Source organism: Natator depressus, chromosome 2 (assembly GCF_965152275.1).
Source record: "Natator depressus isolate rNatDep1 chromosome 2, rNatDep2.hap1, whole genome shotgun sequence".
Lineage (NCBI taxonomy): Eukaryota > Metazoa > Chordata > Testudines > Cheloniidae > Natator > Natator depressus.
Window position 1 is genome coordinate 13,972,346 of NC_134235.1, and position 24,848 is coordinate 13,997,193.

The following is a 24,848-nucleotide window of genomic DNA, read 5'->3' on the forward strand; positions in this document are numbered from 1 at the left end:
ATACCTGAAAAGTTCTATTTAAAGGGACGGATCTGAAAGGGGAAATCTATGCAACGAACAAACAACGCATTACATAAGACAGCGAGACCCCCCACTGCTGAAAGAAAATTATGTTTTAGTCTCTTACAAGTTACAGTACATGGATATCTGTTCCCTTCCTCCTCTTCCTACCCTAGTCTTCATGGCCTGCTCCTTTTCTCGGAGATCATATAGTCTGAACTCCAGGACATCAAAGACCATCACACTTCACCCAGTTACCCTTGTATTGAGCCCGATAACCTAGTTGACTAAAGCAGAAATTCTAGAAAAGCACAGTCTAGATAGAAGTGGATAGAGAATCCACCACTTCCCTTAGTAGTTTGTGCCAATGAGTGATCATCTTCCCTATTACAAATCTGTGCCTTATTTCTAATTTGAATTTGTTTGGCTTCATCTTCCAGACACTGATTCCAGTTATCTTTCTCTGACAGATTAAATGACTCTTTAGCACCCAATACTTTCTACTTTGTGAAGGTACTTACACCCTTGAAACAGTCATCTCTCAATACTCTTTGATAAATTAAAGAGATTGAACTCTAAATCTCACTGCAAGGCATTTTCTTCAAACCACGAATTTTGTGGCTCCTCTGCACTCTCCCATTTTTCAACATTCTTCTTAAAAGGCGAAAACCAAAACCTTCACAGGTTTCAGAGTAACAGCCGTGTTAGTCTGTATTCGTAAAAAGAAAAAAGAAAAAAAGTACTTGTATAAGGTGCCACAAGTACTCCTTTTCTTTTTTCTTTTTACGAAAACCTTCACAGTATTCCAGTATTTTTCCACCACTGCCATATACAGAGAATCACCTCCCTACTCCTAATCCCTTTGTTTATTCATCCAAGGATCACAATAGCCCTTAGTGTCACATCACACTATTTAGTTGATTGCCCACCGCCCCCAAGAATCACTGTTTTCCAGGATGTAATCCTGCAGTCTGTAGGTTTGGGCTACCTTCCCTGTTCCTAGATGTATAATTTTGCACTTGGCTGTATTAAAATACATTTTGTTTGAAGGGACACAGCTTACCAAGCAATCCAAATCACTCTATACCAGAGGTTCTTAAATTGGGGTGAGTCCCCCTGAAGGGGCACAGAATGTATTCTGGGGAGTGACATGAGAACATTTGGGGAAGAGAAAACTTACTGCCTACATTTTACCCACATCAATGAAAAACTAGCAAAATTGGATACCTCCAGATATAGCTGGTCTTCAGATGGCACTGTGTATTTTGACGGATTTCTGTTAAACTTGCATAGCCTTATACAAAGTTGTTACCATCTGTATGTTAATCCATTTGCTACAATGCAGTGTGCATATTTAATTGTAAACATTGACCACAATTGCGGTTTTGCTTTTGCGTTTATTACAGTGGATAATTTGCTCTGTTTGAATCAATGCCTTAGTGTTTAATATGTAGTGAGATTTATATGCGTTGTTTTTTAAAATCGGTATATGTACTTGCGTGGGGGGGTGTAAACTATGACAGATACAAAGAAGGGGAACACAATCAAATAAGTTTGAGAATAATTGCTCATACAACTGCCCTCTCCTCATTAATTTACCACTCCACCAGTCTGTGTGTCATCCACAAATTTTTTAAGGAGTGATTTTAGATTTACTTCTACTTTATGTACCCCACTAGAAACACCACCCTTCAATGATTCCTCAGATAACTACCTTGAGAGGTCTCATATAGCACATTCTTAATCCATTTACCATGTGCTGTAATATCACAGTGATTTAAAAAAAAAAAACACACAGAATGCCATGCAATATAAAGTCAGATGCTTTACAAAAGGGGCTTCCTTACCCCAACCTTGATACTTCACTCTTCCATATAAAAGGGACAAAGGAGTTTAATATCTTGACTTGAAGAATAATTTTAACCCCCCTCCCCCACAGTGGGGGGGGAATTCCAGAGAGGGCATAGAAAAGGTTGCCTATGTAGAATTTAGGAGTACATGCAAGTCAAACAAGACCAGGACATAAGAGTAGACGATCAGTACTCTGACCTTCTTACTGACTTCTCCAGTAAAGTGCTCAGAAGGTTACAGTTTTAATTTGTGTGGCTGGTGTTAATGAGGATTAGAAGTGACAAACCATATCAATTTAAATTTGAAACCTTTATATTTCATCACTCTCATTGACTGTCAAAGTAAGTGTGCAACTGAATTAGAAGTCAGTTTAGACTAGATGAGATCATCAGTGAGTGGCTGCAGGCTGGAGTCATGCTTCAGAGCAGAGGAGCCCAGGGTGAAGCACAGTGTGATTAGCTTAAGCTGTATTTTACAGCATCCCTGTTAACTACTTGCTACATAAAAGTATTTGACTCATGTTGGCTTCAAAAGTCAGAGGAACAATTACAGAGTCCACAAATTTGACATTTAAGGTTCTTAGAAGTTTCATATAGTTATTCAAAACCTAGTTTTATTGGGGGAGGGATCACAAAACCAGTCTTTTCAAGAAATGCCAAACTACCCAACCAATCCCATTACTGAAAGTTTTAACTAGTGAAGTCTTATTTATTGCAGGTATAAGTCCTATGAGGGGCAATATTCAAACACTAACTGATTTCTAATGTATCTGCAGTCCCATTGTCTACTACTGCAGTAATAAAGAGAGGGGGAAAGAAAGAACCAAAGCAACTTAGTTATTTGTTTTTTGTGAAGCTTCTAGAAAACCATGTCCAGTCATATAGCTACTTCTATTTTCCATAAAATCTGCTAACTAATCTACCTTTGCATGAACCTTTTCATGGTCTGACATTATCTGGTTAAAATAGGACCATATAGATCACTGTTACAACCAGTTATATATTTGCAACAAATCTTTTACAAAATGTGGCACGTAAGATGTCTATGGAAAGGTTATGATTTGCTGAATATGATTATGCTATTTGTATGCATGTATAACTTAAAATACAAAAATGATGAGTACTGGATATATACATGGATTTCAAATGTTTGCTCCTGGGGTAACGCCCACAAGGTAGTTAGCCAGCACATCTTGGAGAGACTATTCACATTGAGTGGCCCATCAAAAGGGCACTTAACTCACAATGAGCCACTGGAGATGCCAATCTAAACTGAATGGACCTTCCTGTGGCTGTTCCATCTGAAGTATAGGTAATGGCTTCCTACCATGACTAAGCAAAATCAGGCACAGACAGGTGACTTGCCCATGTGACTCCAAACTCCCATCTTTTTACCTGTAATTTTCCACTAGCTGTGCTGAGGGCTTTGTTTGAAACAATGGGTTTCCCTCACCATGGCAGAAGCTATAAAAGGTCCTGGAAACACCTTTGTTTTGCCTCTTTCCTGCTCAAACCTCTGGACTATGGACTTATACTAATGGGAGCACTCTAACCAAGGGACTGATGTCCTTCCAGTGATGTGGAAGCAACCAGAGACTTAAACCAGCAGTTTATTCTATCACTGCTACAAGTCTGAACCAAGAACTTCGTATGTATTTGATTCCTTTAACCAATTTTAACACGGTTTATGAATAAACCTTTAGATTTTAGACACTAAAGGACTGGCAAGAGTTTGATTTTTGGGTAAGATCTGAGATATATATTGACCTGGGTGCATGGCTGGTCCTTTGGGATCAGAAGAACCTTTTATTTAATGAGGCTGGTTGTAAAGAACCACTCATCTTTAAATCCAGTGTTTTGGGGCGATATAAGGACTGGAATACCTAAGGAAACTGCTTTTATAACTTCGTTAGTCAGTGTGGTGAGACAGAAGTTTTTTTGTAGCTGATTTGGTATATCTTATGGAGGAATACACCCCAAACTGGTGGTTATCTGCCTTATTTCTCAGCAGTTTGTCCTGAATTTGGTATTCTCAGTTGTGAACCCCAGAAGCACGGTTACATGTGGATCTTTCATTCTTTTGCCATGATCATTATTCCATCAAGAAAATCATTGCCTATTCCCAAACAGACATTACTTTCTAAGTCACTTCTGGGGAGGACAATTTACTCAGAGTGACTCATAGGCTTAAGCAAGCCTCTTCTCATTATGGATCAATTATTTTCAACTGAGTAGACTAAGCATACAGCCCGTGAATGGTTAGGTACATCTTATTAACTTACTGTCCTCATCTGAGGAATTTTCTTTATCTACATTTTTAGTTACAAAATGTCTACTTCTCTTACGAAGCAATCTGATAGCCACTCAGAAGAAACACTTGTACAAATCTGTGTTGTCCCTCCTTCTCAGACAAAAGAGAGAGACACTGTGATAGCAGATGAAAGATTAGAGGTTATACAGTAATAAAATAGTGGCCACAGAATGAAGGCTTAAGGAGAGATCATCATCATCCCCCAAACCTGTCACACTCCCAGTCCCCATACAAACAATTCACTACCAAAAGATATTTACATCAAATAAAATATGAATGTCACTTCACAGTCTTCTAACCAGAAACACACCTTTAAGAGAGTCCCTGAACATTGAAAAAATATGGTATATCCCATGTTGTGACAAAGTTCCTCCTCTACCTTGGTGGGTCTTGTGCTTATTGGTGGATTTGCTTGCCTTGGAGCTTCACGGCAGCACTCAGTTTGGCCGTTTTCGTGAACCCACAGTCCAGGTCAACTCCTCCTGCGTCTGACCAGGAGCTGGGAGGTTTGGGGGGGGAACCTGGGCCCGTACTGTACTCTGGGTTCCAGCCCAGGGCCCTGTGGAATGCAGCTATCTAGAGTGCCTCCTGGAACAGCTGTGCGACAGCTACAACTCCCTGGGCTACTTCCCCATGGCCTCCTCCCAACACCTTCTCTATCAGACACCAGGAGGTAGGTCCTATGGTGAGGATAATGCTTGTACTCCTCAGTCCTCCAACAGTATGTGTTCTCACTCTCAGCTACTAGTGCCTCTTGCTCCCAGCTCCTCACAGGTGCACCACAAACCAAAGTGAGCTCCTTCTTAAACACAGGTGCCCTGATTAGCCTGCCTTAATTGATTCTAGCAGCTTCTTGATTGGCTGCAGGTGTTCTAATCAGCCTGTCTGTCTTAACTGTCTACAGAAGGTTGTTCTGGAACCTTCCTTGTTACCTTACCCAGGCAAAAGGGACCTACTTAACCTGGGGCTAATATATCTGCCTTTTATTACTCTCCTGTACCCATCTAGCCCAACCCTGTCACAATGTATAAAAATTACAAATTCTTAGTAAAATACAGTATGCTGCAGACTTTTGTTGAGGAAACCTGACTGAAGATGCAGATGCTTTGAGAAATGCAGAGTCACTGTTTACAAAATAAAACTGATTTTATTGTGCTGTTAAAGAATTGGGTGTTTGAAGCTGTAATTAATCAATCAGTACTACTTACTATTTGTGGAGGAAATTAACTGAATAAAAGTCAGTAGCTTACTTTATCCCTGAAGTATTTTGGGGACAAAGTTTAGTTCTCAAGATCTTTAACTGTTTTATTTCATTGTTACTCCAAGTAATTTGTACATAAAAACCAGCAGGCCTGTTCTGTGATCAGTACTAGCTGCCCATTCAATAAAATGGATCAACATATAGTTAATATACAAAAAACAGCCTTTCTCCCAAGGAAAGGTCTGCTGCTGCCTTATATCTGGCCATGTCAGTGGAAATCATCAAGAGTGGAACTGCAAACTAATTCAACTACTCTGTGTAGGATGAGAGACAGGGTCTTGTGTCACGAACTTGCATCTGCGAACCTCTTCCCTTCAACATACATAAAAGTAAAATATATTACATCTTTCTGTAATAACCTGGAATCTGTATTTCCTTTTAGTTGTTTGCATCTCTAATGCTTTTGCATTTATTTGTTTCTTCTATTCCAAGCATTTAACCTAAATACAGTACATGGGCCTTAGTGGGTGGTATGGTTGAGATTGTTTCTTCTGAGGGTGAGGGGCAGGTGTAAGGTTCCCATATGCCTTCTGTAATGAGCAACTACAAATGAAATGTTATTAACAGGTTTTATTTCTATTAATTTCTTTAAATTTGATTTTAACATATTTCAACAGGCATTCACAAGGGCTAATAACATACATAACTAGAGAAAGGCAGATCCTATCCTCATTTCTCTCCATTATTTTAACAGAAATCCTTCCCTTTCTAACCTTTTTCAGCATTCTGTGTGTTCACAGCCTGGTCTACACTACAGAGTTAGGTTGAAGGAAGCTGCTTTAAGTCAAACTGTTAATGTATGTATTTATACTACCGGGTCCTTTAAGTCAACCTAAGTTGCATCTGACGTGGACTTCTGTAATTCACCTCTGCAAGGGGCGTAGTGCTTAGTTTGATTTTCATGGGCCAACTGTGAGGCAGCGCAGACACAGTGTTGTCTAATTAGACTTAATTGGCCTCCAGGTGGTATCACCAATGCTCATCTGTGACCGCTCTGGAGATCATTCTCAACTCTGCTGCACTGCAGCCAGGTACACAGGAAACAGCCCCTCCCCTGCTAAAGCACCAGAACTTTTGATTTCCCATTTCCTGTTTGATTAGCATTGGGAGCATGCCAGCTTGAGCGCAGCTGATCGTGGAGACTACACACCTAAAACGTGCCCCAGCCTGGTCTGCACAGGAGGTGGTGGATCTCATCACTATGTGGGAAGAAGAGTCTGTGTAGGCAAAGCTCTGATCCAGCAGAAGAAACGTTGATATCTATGTAAAGATCACTCATGGAATGGGGGAGAAGAGCTACATGCAGGACACACAGCAGTACTGTATGAAAATAAAAACTTTGCCAGGCGTACTAGATGAACAGTTCTGGCGCTGAACCCCACACATGCTGGTTCTACAACGAGCTGCATGCGATTCTTGTGGGGTGACCCTACAAGCACCTCCCACAAGCAACGTGGACACCTCACAGCTGTGACAGTCTAGGGATAACAAGGAGAATGATATGGTGGAGGAGAAGAATGGGAGACAGGCGAGTGGTGGATCCATTCTCCCCGAGAACCAGGAAATATTTTTAACCCCGGAGCATTGCGCGTTGCAGGATATCATAGTGGCGGACCATGATGCCAGGGAAGGCACCTCTGGCGCGCACACAATTACAATGAAAGTCTAGTTAAACTTTAGGGGGTGAACACTTTCAATGGTATTGCATGTTTACTGTGAAGAAAAAGCAAGGTGCTGTGGTTCTCTGCTTACAAGAGGCTGCTCCAGCTACGCAGAAGGTTGCCCCCCAGAAAGATTGTTTATGTGGACTGAGATATCCATGGAGGATTCCCAGGCTCTCTCTAGGAAACTTTCATGGAGGTACTCTGCCATCCTTTGCAGAAGGTTTCTGGGCAGGCAGTCTTATTTCTTCCACCATGGTAGGACACTTTCCCCACACAACTCCTGAATTAATTCAGCTGGCATTGTTGTGGTACACAGCAACTGGGTTTATACCCAGCACTTGCAACATCTCCTTCCTTTCCACCTCTATTACCCTCAGGAGACTAATATCACATAGGAGCACCTAGGGGAAAACAGGTGAAGTCCTCATTAAAAGTGCTCTTACACGGAAAAAAAGGCATGTAGACCCATCCCGCCCCACACACACGTTCCAGATTGCCAAACCGCATGGCCACTAATGTGCCTTTACTGTGCTTGGCATGGATCAGCAAATAGTTTAAAGTGGCTGATAGGGGATTTGAGCCCCACCTGAGAGATTCCACGATTTGGAAATGAAAATGTTTGTCCCTGCCCCCTTCATAAACAGCTTCCCATGGTTTTATGGGAAAGGGCCACTGTTTGACTAGCTACCTGGGCTCCCAACATAAGCCTGCCATAAAACTTCATTTAAAAAAAGTGCAGTCACCCGTGACCTGGGGAGGGGGGGGCAATACTACCCATGACTGGAGCAGCAAAAAAACAGCACAATGAACAGTAATTCTGATTATGTTATGGCTTGCACCTAGTCTAATTTTTTTTTAAATGAAAAACAGCCTTGCTATGGAAACATTTTATTCATGTACAATGGCTCCTTTATTCCCCCTCCCCTGACAGCTGGAAATGTGTCCTTCGGCATGTCATCAACACCTGAAAGCAGACTTTTGGTGATTAGGAGGAGAAAGAACACGGGAGGACATTTTCACTGAGATAATGAACGCCTCTGGGGCTGCTGACACAGAGCTGAAAACAGAGGATTTCACTGTCTGAGAAGTTAACAGGAAAGCATCCAATGACTGTGGAGCGCATGATAAGATGCTTTGGATTATGAGGGACCAAGCAGACATGTTGAGGCATCTGGTTGAACTGCAGGAACAGAAGCAGGAGGGTGGAGTCCCTCTGCAGACCCTGGCGGACAGCCAGCCAGCATCGCCTGGTATAGAATCACCCTCCCGCAAGCGCTCCATGACGCGTGGGTAAAAAGTCCATTATCCCTTTCACTTAACTTGGGTTGGGAGGGTACAAGGAACAGAAGACACCCCTTCACAGACCTTTGATGATCTAGAATGTGGTGTTATGTTACACAGCTGAAAATGTTTCTGCCCTTCCAACTTTACAACCCCTTCCCACCCCACCCCCAGGTTAGCTTTTCTCTCTTCTCCCTCCTTACTGATGTTTGTTAAATAAAGTAAATGGATTTGAGAAATAAATATTCTTTATTGAGTAGAAGCACTGGGCTTGGGTGGGGGGTTAGCTTTACAAGTACAGTGATACAAGCAAGGTGAAGGTTTGGGAAAGCACAATGCAGACAAGCAGCTCACATTACTCTAACTCATTACTGAAACAGCTTTTCAAAGCCTCATGGATATGAAGCGACCCTTGCTGTGCTCTTCTTATTGCCCTGGTGTCTGGCTGCTCAAAAATGGCTGCCATTTGATCAGTCTCAACTGCCCACCCTGGCAAAACATCCCCCCCCCCCCCGATATTCCGGAGCATACAGCTATAACTATGGGGATGTTCTCCTCACTAAGGTACAACCTTGTTAGTAAACTTCTCCAGTGCCCTTTCAAATGACCAAAGGCACATTCAACCACCATTCTGCACTTGCTGAGCCTATAACTGAACTGTTCCTTACTGCTGTCCAGGTGGCCAGTGTATGGCTTCATGAGCCATATGAACAAGGGGTAAGCTGGGTCCCCCAGGATAACTATAGCATCTCAACATCAATGTTAATTCTGTGGTCTGGAAAGTCCCAGATTGCAGCTATAACAGACCCACGTTCCTAAAGATGCACGTCATGAACCTTTTCCGACCATCCTATGCTGATGTCAGTGAAATGCCCTGTGATCCACCAGTGCTTGCAAGACCACTGAAAAGTATACCAAAGAGTACATAAACCGAAAGGGAAAGGGAATGTGGTCTGGTGTCAAGATGGGGATATGCATGCCATCTATTACCTCATTGCAATTAGGGAACCCCATGGTGGCAAAACCATCCATTAAGTCCTGCAAATTTCCAAGACTCACTACCCTTTGCAGCAGAAGTTGATTAATGGCCCTGCACATTTGGAGCACAGCAACTCCCACAGTTGACTTGCCTACTCCAAATTGATTCCCCACTGCCCAGTAACTGTCTCGTGTTGCAAGCTTCCAAATACGGCGATCGCCACTCGCTTCTCCACTGTCAGAGCAGCTCTCATTTTTGTGTTGCTGAACTGCAGGACAGGGGAAAGCTCTGCACAAAGTTCCTGGAAGGTGGCCTTCTGCATTCAGAAGTTCTGCAGCCACTGCTCATCCCATATCCGCAAAAGATGCAGTCCCAGTCCATGCTTGTTTCACAGGACCAGAAAACGGTGCTCAGAGTGCAGCTGCTCTGTGACTGCCAGCAACAACTGAATTGTCCCCCACTCCAATGGCTTGCAGCACAGCTGAGCAGGCTCCATGCTTCTGAGGTTATGGTGTACGCACAGTGGTTTTAAGGCACAAAAACCGCTGGATTCTTTGCCGTTGATATGAGGGAGGGAGCACAGTGCATCATGGGATGATGATGCAATGTTCCCATTCTCCTCTGTTTTGGTCCCATGAGGCATTGTACAAACTTCCTAAAACACAGTGCGGCAAGTTGCACTTTGGGATAGGTACCCACGATGCACTGCTTTGTGCATTGATATAGGTGCTGCTAGTGAGGACGCACTCCATCGAGACAATGAGCATGGTGTGGCACCACACAATTGACTTCATTAATTCAGAGGCTCAAGGTCAAATTAGATAGAGTCAACTTAATTTTGTAGTCGAGACAAGCCCTAGTTACTGAACTACGGAACAGTTTAATAGGTATTATGTCAGCCTCTCTAGTATTTACATTCGCAAATGTATAATCTGAAAGACAAACAGTCAGCCTTGCAGACACAACACCGTGCTTGATAAAGGGCACTGAATTGTACACCAAGAAAGAGTAGTTTAACTTTTGACAGCAATGACATGTCCAGAGGTAGACAACAAGTTAGGCAACCTAATCTCAAAAGACAGATTCAAGTTGCACATCTTTAAGTAGTATTTCCAGTAGCAGATATAAAATTACAAAAACCTGCTGATAAATTCAGCTATGAAGCCTATGAAAGTTCACCCTCACCTCAGAAAATAATTGCTATAATTCTTCACACCTTCAAGTGCATTGCTTTGCTATAGAGAGATTTTATTTTAACCAGGAGCAACTTACTGCTGCCATCTTCAACTCAGTCTGTTTCCATATATGTTAAGGAGCAGATGTAACCATTGCATATTAAAGTTGTTACACCTGCAAAGATTTAGTAGGATGATTGACGAGTCCCTTATGCTACAGAAATTTTAAACACTTCCCTCTGCATAAGCTATGCCATGATAAGGTTAAAGATCAAAGCTATATCTAATGCCTTTGATTAAGGTGATTGTGTAAAAAAAACAAAAAAAACAAAAACACAAAAAAGCCACACCACAATTTCTAGGAAACTTCTCTCCTCTTAGATGAAAATTTTAGCTTCTTAAAGCCAAAAATGTATTTTATTTCTCTACCAAAATAGCAGTTCCCAAACACTGCAAAACATGGGGAAAAAAATGCAGAACTGAGCTGCATGCTCTTACACAGCCATGGGGGTGCCCACCACCTTGATTTTTCCCATGTGATCTAACCTCCATGGGAGAGGCACCAGAGGCCTTCCTTTAGGATAAGAGCTACTATATGTAGGCTAGAATTAGCCAGAATGTTTTATTCCTGGTACTTAACAGCTGCATATTAATCCCTTCATAACTGCCAATTTATTAAGTATATGAAAACTTCACCCATGTGTCTGGCTCTCTTTTGTCACAAACCTAACTATGTTTATAGAAAGAAAGCTAATTGTATTACAGTAAACAGGTTTAATATGTTTTGCTCAAGTAGAAAAGTAAACAAACATCTGATTCAGAGAAGAACTGTGACAATATATTCTCATTACCTCCTGGAGAAGGACCCCTACTGTTCTACCAAATTTAAGCAGTAGTGGATTGCTCCAATACTTGTTTAACACTGCACTTCAACAATAACCCTTTTTTCAATTTATATTGGTGAAAATTCTATTAAAGCCACTGGAGGCCTCACATTTTGGGGGAACAATAGGAGAAAATTACTGCTCTATAGCAATTGAAAATAGCAAGCAATGAAGTATGTAGGTAGGCAGGCAACAAATACGTAGGTGCTCATTTCAATTCCATCAGTATGCTCAATGCCAGCAAATGCTTTTTGCCAAGCAAACATAGTATTACTTGAACTCCTTTACCAGATAATTCTGAACTACTATAGAGAAACGAGGTTCTCTCTCCCTGCTCTGACCCAATGTTTATTATGCCCTGTAGTTTACAGAGTTCTGTAATTAAACCTTCAGACCAAGAAAGCATACAAGCATGTATATTTTTCTGTATATTTTATGATTTCTAATGGTAGATGAAAAAAATCTCAGTATACCATTGTGTATTACCATGTGGAGACTATAACTGGCAGTTATGTAAAGTCTGGGCACAGGGCAGCTTCTCAATTCCCTCCCGATACTCAATTTCAAGATGGCGAGTCATTTGTGATTATTATTGTGCTCTCGTATGTACTGAAAAAATTGCACTTATTTCAGCCCTTCTGAACTTTGGTGATTTTTTCCAATACTGTGACTGATGTTGCTCAATAAGTCCCAAGAAATGATCCTAAAAGTTTTAGGAAAATTGGCTTTATTCATCAATATATGTTTGCCTTTCCACACAGTGGAGCATATCCATAAGACAACAATCTTTGCTGTTGATTTGGCAAAAGTTAAAATAAACTAACAATAATTAAACTAGTTATTTGTAAGGTTTTTAAAATTCATTTTTGCAACCCAAATCCCAATTTTGATTATTGCACCGTTGGCAGGGGGGGGGGGGGGGAGGTAGTGTTACTGAATGGGTAAGAATTAAACTTCTATTACTTTCAAATAAGCAAAAATAGTGACATGTTTAGATTTTCTGATTCTTGAACAATTGTAAGAAAGGGAAGTTAACTCAGCTTTTCAACTTTAGTACAAACCACCAAAATTACAAGTTCAGGTAGAAAAAGAAAAAAACTTTAAGTGTTATATTCTATTTTACCAAGAAGATCATAGCCTGCTATAATTGAGAAGAATAGGTTGAAGAGCTATTAATTTCTGAAGTCACTGAAATAGGATTTTTTTTAATATTACTTTAAGACTAGCAGATACCCTACATAGTCCATTTCTTGAAGCTGCCGCTGACTAAAAAACAGTAGATTACACACAACTGTCTATGAGGCCAGCCATCAACTCAGGTAATTTTAAGTAGTTAAGGTTACAGAAGCCTGATTTTAAGTTGGAGCAGTAACTTGGTAGTTACTATGCTTTTATTTTAGGAGCTTACATTTCAAAAGATAAAAGGGGTGAAACATCTAAGTCTGTGACTAACGGCACAGAAATTAAATCTGAAGCCAAAAAAAATCTACCTAAATACAAGATATATTACTAACAAACGTGCTACTGAGAACACCATTCATGTTTTAGTTGTGAGCTAGAAGAGCACCTTTGAAACCATGTGGGGAGAGAGAGAGAGAGATATACATACACACACTCTAAAACTACTGTACCAGGAAACAGGATTAGAAATAGATGTGACCCTGGATTATCAATAAAAAAAACATACTAAAGGGCGAGCCCTAGGTATTAATTCTGGTTAATTTACTTTGTCAAACTTCAGACCCACAGTTAAGTACATTAGTTAAAGATCAAACTAACAGAAAAGGGAATAACTGTCATGATGTTTGATGACACTATATAGTTAGAAGTTGATTAAACTTACATCAGTCATTAAAAAAAATTTAATCACATATTTAACAGAGATACTTATTCACAGTATCAGAAAAACTTGATTTACACTAAGATTTCCCTTCTCAAATAATTTTACCTTAAGTTAATTGGAAACTTTTTACAAAAAAAGATTCCTTCAGATAAGATTGTCTGGTGTTTCGCTCATGGGATGTTTGTTTTTTCTGGCGTAAACTTTGCATTGTTTTAGAGTATCAAGCTACAAAACCCATGGTATTTGCATTTTGCAATTGAGATTATGTGCATCAATCAACGATCAAGCAACACCTTGTTAGTCCTTAAATTTAAAGCCAGAAATTATTTCCTAGCACACTGCAAATCAACAAGCTATGCCAATCTAACAACATTTGTAACTTAGATATGGAACAATGAATGTAATGAAGCAAATACCAGTATAGCCTTCCAATAATTTCAGCAATGAGATCAAGATGCATACTCGATTTCCATTTTTAAAAGTTAACTAGTGAATTGATTTGGTAATAAACCTGGAGTACTACTACTTGTGAATTTTGTACCATATTACCTCAGCATATTTTATGAATATTTTAAAGTCATCTACCCATCATAAAGCAGTTTACCATTCAGACACTTCCCCAGAATTATAGCCAAATTTACACTATACTTTCTTCTTTAATATTCAGGCAATAGACATTTCTGAAAATACTAGTGACCATTTAAAACAAATTATTTTTCAGTTTACTGTTGCTAGTTGACTTTGACGCTTAGAAATCAATTTTTTCCAATCATCTGCCTAAAGCAGAATTTTCTGCAATTATAATTTTGCATAAAATTGATTTTAAGAGCTACTTTCAATTTCTGAAGTTACTTACAAAAGGTGTACATGACTTCCTGTGGGAAAGCTTAGTTTGCAGACCACTTCTTAAAGAAAATTATTATGTTCATATTTGAACTATTTAGTTTTGCTGGCATACTGGACAGCTCCTAGAGAACAACATACATTCTCAACAGGAGAACAATTTTTTTGTGGAATAAGTAAGGCTGTTTTGAGATAAACGATGAACATGCAGTTGAATCTATTCTTACTATATATTAATACATAACCCAACTATGGACTGTTTGCAGCATAAACTGACAGGCATGTACGCTCAATAATCCCGAAGCAACACTTCACATAGCAGTGGCAACATGAAAAATCTGGAATCAAGACTAAGTGTCCTATGCATATAAATTTAAACAATTCTTCTCATTCTGCTAATAGGATGTTATTTTGCTGAGTAATTAAGATTACACTTTGTTTTGTTTATTCTCTGATTTTGTAACCCCAGTCCTCCTTAACTCCAATGATCACACACTGTACAATTCAGATTCTCTCACAGCAGCCTGCACAGTAGGTAACAATAAAAAACATAGTTCATTAGACACAAGAGCAAGCCCAATTAGGAATGTAAACAAAAAACCCACCATGTATTAGAAGTGGATCAAGAACAATAAACCTTTTAGAAACTGCAGTAATTAACATCTTCATCATTAATCCAACAGAAGTAAAACAGGAAAATATCGTGATACCGTTTATTTGAACTAAAATTAAAGTGTTTGACAATCCTATATTATCTGCTCACTAAAAGGGTATATTTTCCTTAAATACCCAAATTATTTAAAGAGTGGGCTTTAGAAGGGAACTTCACTACATCCGTCTGCTAAAATGCGAAGCGAAGAATTACAATGTGCATTGTTCTCGGGGCCATTTTTTCTTCTTCTTACTTTACACAAACTCGTCAGGCTTCCTTCTGCTAGCAGAAATGTACATCACTATTAAGATCAATTGAAAGCGACAACATCAAACCCACAAGTGTCAACTGACCGGGACAACGCTTCACGTCCCAAGCACACCCCAGAGAGAAGACCCAGCTTCCTCCCCAGCCCTAGGACCAGACGCATCCTATTGCGAGAGATCACAACAGGCTCCAGAGCTGAAGTCACCCCTTCGCCCCTCCTGGGCAGCGCCTGGACGGAGATTTCCCGTCCCTGGCAGGTGCGTCGCCCCCCACCGGAGTGCGATGTGCCAAGGCACCAGCCACCCTCTCTCCGCCTCCCGGTCCACGCGCGCTGGGGATCGCGCCTCGCCGGGCGACAGCGACCCAGCCGCCAAACCCCCCAGAGCGAGCGGCGCTTGGCCCCGGGAGCAACTTTCACCTGGCAGCCGCGGAGCGGTGGCCGGCGTCCCGGGCAGGCAGCCCCGTGCGGGGAACCGAAAGAGCTGGAGATGCCAGGCTCCGCACCTGGCTGCCAGCCGCCGAGAGGAGCCAGCCCCGCCGGGACTCAGCCCGCGCCGCACGGAGCAAGCGAGCCCCGGTCCCCAACTCAGGGCCGCCCCTTCCCACGCCTCGGGGGCCCCGTCCCCCCGCCCGCAGCCCCCGTGCCGCCCACCTTGGTTCACCAGCCGCAGCGCATGGGTGAAGGACGGGTCCAGCGAGTCCTTCTCCGCCATCAGCTCGGGCAGGTACTTCTCGTCCATCTCCGCTTCCCGCGCGCCAGGGGGACCTGCACACAGGGCAGGCGGCGGCGGCGGCACCGGCGCCAGGCGGAGTCCGAGACGTCGTAAATCCTCTCAGGCAGCGGCGAGGCAACGCCTCCCTCCGGCCCCCTCCTGCCCCGGGCTCCGGGAGCGCATCCAACGGGCACCACAGACCCACCACGGCCGCCCTACAAGACGGGGACCCCCTCCTCCCCCACCCGCCGAAGCCCGCCTTTGCTGCGGAGGAAAGGGGCAGCCACGGGGATGAGGAACCTGCGCGCACAACCGTTATCCAAAGCGGCCTCCGCTGAGGCTGCAACACCTGCAGCGGCTCCGCGCCGACTCAGCGGTAGAGGCTGGGAGCAGCAGGTTTAAATAGAGCCCGCTAGGCCACGCCCATCGCCAAGCAAAGGCCTCGCCCAACGTCCTTTCAAACCACGCCTCCGTGCGGTTTAGCCGCGCCCCTACGATCCTCCCAGCGGGCGGTGCCGTTTAGCCTCCTCAACGATCGTCCTGCCCTTCTCTTAAGATGCCTCACATTGGGTAGGCTCGCCTGTCAGTCAGCTACGCTCTGCGGCTTCTGATTGGCTGATTCTCTTCAGCGCCGGCTTGTTTGGGTCGGATCTCCAGGCGGCCCGGGAGTGGGGGAGCGTGCGGGCGGGAGTAACCGTTAGAGGCTCTGCTCCTTCCCGCTGAGCGGACCTGAGGCGGTGCTGGTGGCAACAGCACCTCAGCCTGCCCTCCGTACCCAGGGCTCCAGGCAGGGGCTGGGTGAGTGTGAGGGGATAAAGTAAATGAGGGAGGGTTTCAATGCCTCATCCAAACACACAGCAAAATCTTTCTCCACCCTGCAGATCCTGCCCCCCGCCCCCTCCAGTCACCTCCATATGCACACACACCCCCAGCTAGGATGGTGGTCTCCAGCTAACCCTCCCTCCCAGATGCAGAAATCCCAGCCCAATATCACTTATGCCTCAAAGTGTCACCACCTGACATTTCCCAAAATCCCATTATTTTAAAAAAAGAATTGGGGGATCTGTAGCTATCCCCACTCACTCATCCCTCCCCACCCGTGGACAGTCTTGTTGTCAACCATCCTGACTGTATCAGGAGTCGCACAATATTTGAAATTTAATTTAAAATCCCAGCTACTGAAGATAAGTGCTTGTGGGAATCACAGCTTTCATTAGGTTTCAGAGTAGCAGCCGTGTTAGTCTGTATTCGCAAAAGGAAAAGGAGGACTTGTGGCACCTTAGAGACTCTAAGGTGCCACAAGTACTCCTTTTCTTTTTACAGCTTTCATTAGAAAATGCTTCTAGCTTTCATGGTTGCAAAGAAAAGATTAAACATATGACCTGAGTGCACCCTAAAAGCTCAGAAACCAAAATGCCAATTAAAAAAGCAATTTTTTTTAATCTCATGATCTTTTGGGTACTTATGATATTTTTTTAAACACTTGTGGTTGGCTATATTGAAATGCCCCACTAACATTCAGCTCTCTTGCCATACTTAATACTGAGCACTCACATGTCTCTCCAAACTGAGATTTAAAGCTCTTTACAAAGGTTTGCTAAATAATCCTCAGAACAGACCTATGCTGTAGGAAGATAGCTTAGTATCAGTGTACAGATGGGGAAACATAGGATAAATAAGTTGGTCAAGATCACCTAGAAAGCCTGTCACTCTTTCCACATTTTTTCTGTTGGTAAACATATTAGAAGATTTTGACATTGTGTGGCTTCCTGGTTGGCCTTCAGAAATTTCACCAATGAATCATTGTTGATAACCTAAGAGGAGAGAGAAAAAAAATCTGCTCCCCAGCGGACATGAGAAAAATAGACAACCCATTTCACTAAAGCCTTTACAAGAAACTGCCATAATGCTAGCGGAATATTTTAATTTCAAAGTTTATATTTATTGAAAAAAATCAATATAGATGCTAACAAGTGATCAACATTTCAAAGATCTGTGGAAAAATACAAAATATGTGGTGATAATCAGATAACTTTATATTTATATAGTGCATTTCATCCAAAAGTATTTTGCAAAATAAATACAGACGTGTATAATATTAATACAAAGAGAGAGAGACTAATATTAATATTATGGTTGAGAAACCATGCACTCAAAAGTAATGAAGTACAGAATTAAGACTGAACTCTGAGCATTTCATACGTTCTTTTTTGTATTGAATATAAAGAGATTATGTTTGAAAGCATAAGCATCAAATATTACAACATATAATACAAACTGGATTTCTTATGAACCTTTTCACATGGTACTTTATTGTATAAAACATGGTACGTATTGGATATTGTATTTTATAAAGTCATCAAACTTAGCTTGACTACATTCCTTATATGATTTACAGAATAAACCCGATTCAAAGCTATTTAGCTCAAGAACCCCAGAACCAATCTATACTGGGCTAAACAGTTCCAAAAGCAACCCATCATTAAGTAAGGACTCAGATCCAACCAAAAAGAAATTTTGAACTTACTGTTAAGGTAGTTCCACTTTGGGACAGTTGTCCCCATATGTATACCTAAGTTTACCAGACTGATTTTAGTTAAACTTGGCTTAATATTCTGATATTTTAATGAGATCTATTTGTATATGGCTTGTTTTATAAAGATAACATTTCTATAGTTGTGAATATGTGAAGTCAGCAAATGGATTTAGAATTGGGGCAACCTTAACAAAAACTACTTTAAACGAACCAGAAAAATTCGAATACATATACAATTAAGTTGTTCAAAGTTTCTAGTTGTTGAGGAAGACCAAATAGCAAGGTTTGATGGGCAGACACAGATAGTACCTGGGACAGCTACAGCCAAGAGATCAATCCCTAAAAGTGTGGCATTCTCAGGGTCCAGAGAAGACACGGGAAAGTGTCTGTTCTAGGAGCAGGGCTGAGAAAGGAAGAGCAGCCCAGTAAATATTAGTATTACTACCCCCAAGACTTCAGAGAACATGAGTCAGATTCAGAAAAATAGCATTACTTTTCCTCTGCCTTCTGATTTGAGTCTTAGTAGTTAAGAAACTCCCCTCCATTTTCTGCATGATTGTGGGATTAAATTTTGAAACCAAAGCAATCATATGAACAGATGAACCTCCTGTTCAGATGGCAATTCTACTTACCCTCTTAACTCTTGGGGTCAGAGGGAAAGAAAAACATTCTATACATCTTCTTGTATTATCCCACCTTCCCTCTCGTCTTCTGCCCCACTAGCATTCTCCCTCCACATTCTACCAGTCTTTAGTCCCCCATGTTTACCCCACATTCTCACACCTTCCCTATGTCCCTGTTCTGTACACCAGCTTAGTATCTTACCTGCCCCCAGCTAATACCTTGTCCCCCTCACAATTTTCCTAACCGCATTCATAGAATCATAGAATATCAGGGTTGGAAGGGACTTCAGGAGGTCATCTAGTCCAACCCCCTGCTCAAAGCAGGACCTAATCCCCAACTAAATCATCCCAGCCAGGGCTTTGTCAAGCCTGACCTTAAAAATCTCTAAGGATGGAGATTCCATCACCTCCCTAGGTAACCCATTCCACTGTTTCACCACCCTCCTTGTGAAAACGTTTTTCCTAATATCCAACCTAAACCTCCCCCACTGCAACTTGAGACCATTACTCCTTGTTCTATCAAATGGTACCACTGAGAACAGTCTAGATCCATCCTCTTTCAAACGCCCTTTCAGGTAGTTGAAAGCAGCTATCAACTCCCGCCTCATTCTTCTCTTCTGCAGACTAAATAATCCCAGTTCCCTCAGCCTCTCCTCATAAGTCATGTGCTCCAGCCCCCTAATCATTTTTGTTGCCCTTCGCTGGACATTTTCCAATTTTTCCACATCCTTCTTGTAGTGTGGGGCCCAAAAGTGGACACAGTACTCTAGATGAGGCCTCACCAATGCCAGATAGAGGGGAATGATCACGTCCCTCGATCTGCTGGCAATGCTCCTACTTATACCGCCCAAAATTCTATTAGCCTTCTTGGCAACAAGGGCACACTGCTGACTCATATCCAGCTTCTCGTCCACCGTAACCCCTAGGTCCTTTTCTGCAGAACTGCTGCCTAGCCACTCGGTCCCTAGTCTGTAGCGGTGCATGGGATTCTTCCGTCCTAAGTGCAGGACTCTGCACTTGTCCTTGTTGAACCTCATCAGATTTATTTTAGCCCAATCCTCTAATTTGTCTAGATCCCTCTGTATCCTATCCCTACCCTCCAGCGTATCTACCTCTCCTCCCAGTTTAGTGTCATCTGCAAACTTGCTGAGATGCAATCCATGCCATCTTCCCGATCATTAATGAAGATATTGAACAACACCGGCTTTAGGACCGACCCTCGGGGCACTCCGCTTGATACCAGCTGCCAACTACACATGGAGCCATTGATCACTACCCGTTGAGCCTGACGATCTAGCGAGCTTTCTATCCACTTTATAGTCCATTCATCCAGCCCATACTACTTTAACTTGCTGGCAAGAGTACTGTGGGAGACCGTATCAAAAGTTTTGCTAAAGTCAAGGAATAACACCTCCACTGCTTTCCCCTCATCCACAGAGCCAGTTATCTCGTCATAGAAGGCAATTAGATTAGTCAGGCATGACTTTCCCTTGGTGAATCCATGCTGACTGTTCCTGATCACTTTCCTCTCCTCAAAGTGCTTCAGAATTGATTCCTTGAGGACCTGCTTCATGATTTTTCCAGGGACTGATCTCAGACTGACTGGCCTATAGTTCCCCGGATCCTCCTTCTTCCCTGTTTTAAAGATGGGCACTACATTACCCTTTTTCCAGTCATCAGGACCTCGCCTGATCACCATGAGTTTTCAAAGATAATGGTCAATAACTCTGCAATGACATCTGCCAACTCCTTTAGCACTCTCGGATGCAGTGCATCCGGCCCCATGGACTTGTGCTCGTCCAGCTTTTCTAAATAGTCCCGAACCACTTCTTTCTCCACAGAAGGCTGGTCACCTCCTCCCCATGCTGTGCTGCCCAGTGCAGTAGTCTGGGAGCTGACCTAGTTCGTGAAGACAGAGGTGAAAAAAGCATTGAGTACATTAGCTTTTTCCACATCCTCTGTCACTAGGTTGCCTCCCTCATTCAGTAAGGGGCCCACGCTTTCCCTGACCTTCTTCTTATTGCTAACATACCTGTAGAAACCCTTCTTGTTACTCTTAACATCTCTTCCTATCTGCAACTCCAAGTGTGATTTGCCTGAGCAATATTTTTATTCTCCTCCCTGGTCATTTGTCCAATCTTCCACTTGTAAGCTTCAAGAACATTGCCATATTCTCATCTATCTTCCTTGAGTGCTCTTTGACTTCACTCTCACCGAAAACAATGGGCGATGGTATCCTTCTTTACTATTAATAGCCTTGTTGCCACTGGCCATCACTGTGGGAACAGTGACGATCTATCCTGACAGCAGGTTGTGGCTTCAGTCCTGTTGGAAAAGATGGAAAATGATGCCCATTTTGAATCTGAGCAATGATTTGTGAGAACAGTGCAGATGATCATAAGAAGCCAAAAAACACCACAGGAAAAATAGTGAGACTTGCAAGACAATTTGGAAAAGATGGCAATTCTGAGGTTTGCAACCATGAAGCAAGCTGGTGGTGTTGGGAGAGCCCCAGGGAAACCACTGAAGAGCAGGTAGTGAAACCAGTTCTACCACTCCTTTTTTTTGGGATAGGAGTGTGCTAATTTTATTCTTTCCAACGTGCAATGTATGGCAGAGGATAAACCTCCCACAAAAGAAGGGAAGAGATTTCTACAGAATTTAGATGCTCCAGTTTCTGCTCTGAATGAAACATATAAGCAGAGCAATGAGTGCAAAGCTGATTTCATGAGTGCTTCTATTCTGCCTGATGCTCATCAAGCAGAGCGTGGTGTTCCTGACAGTTTGTGCTGCCTTTGTGTTCCGTGACACAAAAGGGTGAAACACAGAACCAATGAACAGGGTTGCACTCATGTGTTTAAAAGGCATCTTTTAAAAAGTGGAAGTCAAATCCGAGTGAGGTAATAGAAAGGAGCATAAACACTGCCAAATTAAATGTAAAAATCTAATAAGAAAAGCCAAAAAGGAGTTTGAAGAACAGCTAGCCAAAACCTCAAAAGGTAATAACAATTTTTTTTAAGTACATGAGAAGCAGGAAGCCTGCTAAACAACCAGTGGGCCCCCTGGATGATCAAGATAAAAAAGGAGCACGTAAAGATGATACAGTCATCGCAAAGAAACTAAATGAATTCTTTGCTTCAGTCTTCCTGGCTGAGGATGTTAGGAAGATTCCCAACCCTGAGCCCTCTTTTGTAGGTGACAAATCTGAGGAATTGTCACAGATTGAAGTATCACTAGAGGAGGTATTGGAATTAATTGAGAAACTTAACAGTAACAAGTCATCGGGACCAGATGGCATTCACTCAAGAGTTCTGAAAGAACTCAAATGTGAAGTTGTGGAATTATTAACTATGGTTTGTAACCTGTCCTTTAAATCAGCTTCTGTACCCAATGACTGGAAGATAGCTAATGTAACGCCAATATTTAAGAAGGGCCCTAGAGGTGATCCTGGCAATTACAGACCGGTAAGTCTAACGGCAGTACCAGGCAAATTAGTTGAAACAATAGTAAAGAATAAAATTGTCAGACGCATAGAAGAGCATAAATTCTTGCACAAAAGTCAACATGGTTTCTGTAAAGGGAGATCATGTCTTACTAATCTATTAGAGTTCTTCGAGGGGGTCAGCAAACATGTGGACAAGGGGGATTCAGGGGATATAGTGTACTTAGATTTCCAGAAAGCCTTTGATAAGGTCCCTCACCAAAGGCTCTTACATAAATTAAGTTGTCATGGGATAAGAGGGAAGATCCTTTCATGGATTGAGAACTGGTTAAAAGACAGGGAACAAAGGGTAGGAATAAATGGTAAAATTTCAGAATGGAGCAGGGTAACTAGTGGTGTTCCCCAAGGGTGAGTCCTAGGACCAATCCTGTTCAACTTATTCATAAATGATTTGGAGAAAGGGGTAAATAGTGAGGTGGCAAAGTTTGCAGACAATACTAAACTGCTCAAGACAGTTAAGACCAAAGCAGACTGTGAAGAACTTCAAAAAGATCTCACAAAATGAAGTGATTGGGCAACAAAATGGCAAATGAAATTTAATGTGGATAAATGTAAAGTAATGCACATTGGAAAAAATAACCCCCACTATACATACAATATGATGGGGGCTAATTTAGCTACAACTAATCAGGAGAAAGATCTTGGAGTCATCGCGGATAATTCTCTGAAGACGCCCATGCAGTGTGCAGCGGCAGTCAAAAAAGCAAATGGGATGTTAGGAATCATTAAAAAAGGGATAGAGAATGAGACAGGGAATATCTTATTGCCCTTATATAAATCCATGGTATGCCCACATCTTGAATACTGCGTAAAGATGTGGTCACTTCATCTCAAAAAAGATATACTGGCATTAGAAAAGGTTCAGAAAAGGGCAACTAAAATGATTGGGGGTTTGGAACGGGTTCCATATGAGGGGAGATTAAAGAGGCCAGGACTTTTCAGCTTAGAAAAGAGACTAAGGGGGGATATCATAGAGGTATATAAAATCATGAGTGATGTGGAGAAAGTGAATAAGGAAAAGTTATTTACTTGTTCCCATAATATAAGAACTAGGGGCCACCAAATGAAATTAATGGGTAGCAGCTTTAAAACAAATGACCAGGGAAGAGTATAAAAATATTGCTCAGGCATGCAGGAGTGAAATCAGGAAGACCAAATCAGACCTGGAGTTGCAGATAGCAAGAGATGTTAAGAGTAACAAGAAGGATTTCTTCAGGTATGTTAGCAACAAGAAGAAAGTCAAGGAAAGTGTGGGCCTCTTACTGAATGAGGGAGGCAACCTAGTGACAGAGGATGTGGAAAAAGCTAATGTACTCAATGCTTTTTTCACCTCTGTCTTCATGAACAAGGTCAGCTCCCAGACTACTGCACTGGGCAGCACAGCATGGGGAGGAGGTGACCAGCCCTCTATGGGGAAAGAAGTGGTTCAGAACTATTTAGAAAAGCTGATGAGCACAAGTCCATGGGGCTGGATGCACTGCATCCGAGAGTGCAAAAGGAGTTGGCGGATGTGATTGCAGAGTCACTGGCTATTATCTTTGAAAATTCATGGCGATTGGGGGAGGTCCTGGACGACTGGAAAAAGGCTCATGTAGTGCCCATCTTTAAAAACGGGAAGAAGGAGGATCCTGGGAACTGCAGGCCAGTCAGCCTCACTTCAGTCCCTGGAAAAATCATGGGGCAGGTCCTCAAGGAATCAATTCTGAAGCACAAGTTTCCACTTCTTGTAAGCTTCCTTTTTGTGTTTGAGCTCACCAAAGATTTCTCTGTTAAGCCAAGCTGGTTGCCTGCCATGTTTACTATTCTTTCTGCACATCGGGATGGTTTGTTCCTGCACCCTCAATAAGGCTCCTTTAAAATACAGCCAGCTCTCTTGGACTCCTTTCCCTCTCAGACTCCCTCTGTCTGCCTGTCCTCTGTTCGCCACTCGCTCGGTTCGCAACTGGCTGTTTTTTTATAAGGCTGCTGGCTCGAAGCAGTTGGCCTGGTTCAAAGCCTTCTCTCCAGTCAGTCACTCAAGGCCCACCAGGAACAAAGCACTCCCAATTCACACTTTTCAAACAAACAACCAAACTGTTAAATAGTCCCTGCAACTAACTCCAGTCAAACAAATGGTCACAGCAGACAGACAGTGGGATAGTCACCCTACCAGCTCACAACACAGCCCTGTCATAAATATAAAGGGAAGGGTAAACACCTTGAAATCCCTCCTGGCCAGAGGCAAAACCCTTTCACCTGTAAAGGGTTAAGAAGCTAAGATAACCTCGCTGGCACCTGACCAAAATGACCAATGAGGAGACAAGATACTTTCAAAGCTGGAGGGGGAAAGGGGGAAACAAAGGGTCCTCTCTTTCTGCGTGATGCTTTTCCTGGGACCAGAGCAGGAATGTAGTTCAGAACTCCTGTAAAGAGTTAGTAAGCAATCTAGTTAGATATGCATTAGATTCTGTTTTGTTTAAATGGC

At 42.4% G+C, this 24,848-nt stretch overlaps 1 protein-coding gene across 1 annotated transcript in view; it reads right to left on the reverse strand.

Annotated features, from left to right (window-relative positions):
* KHDRBS3 (KH RNA binding domain containing, signal transduction associated 3) overlaps positions 1-16,057 on the reverse strand; it is a 190,952-nt gene extending 174,895 nt beyond the window's left edge. Inside the window, exon 1 of the mRNA XM_074943812.1 lies at positions 15,663-16,057. Coding sequence (XP_074799913.1) covers positions 15,663-15,750 — 88 coding nt within the window. The 5' untranslated portion in view covers positions 15,751-16,057. The remainder of the gene's footprint in view (positions 1-15,662) is intronic.
* Between the last annotated feature and the right edge of the window lie 8,791 nt (positions 16,058-24,848).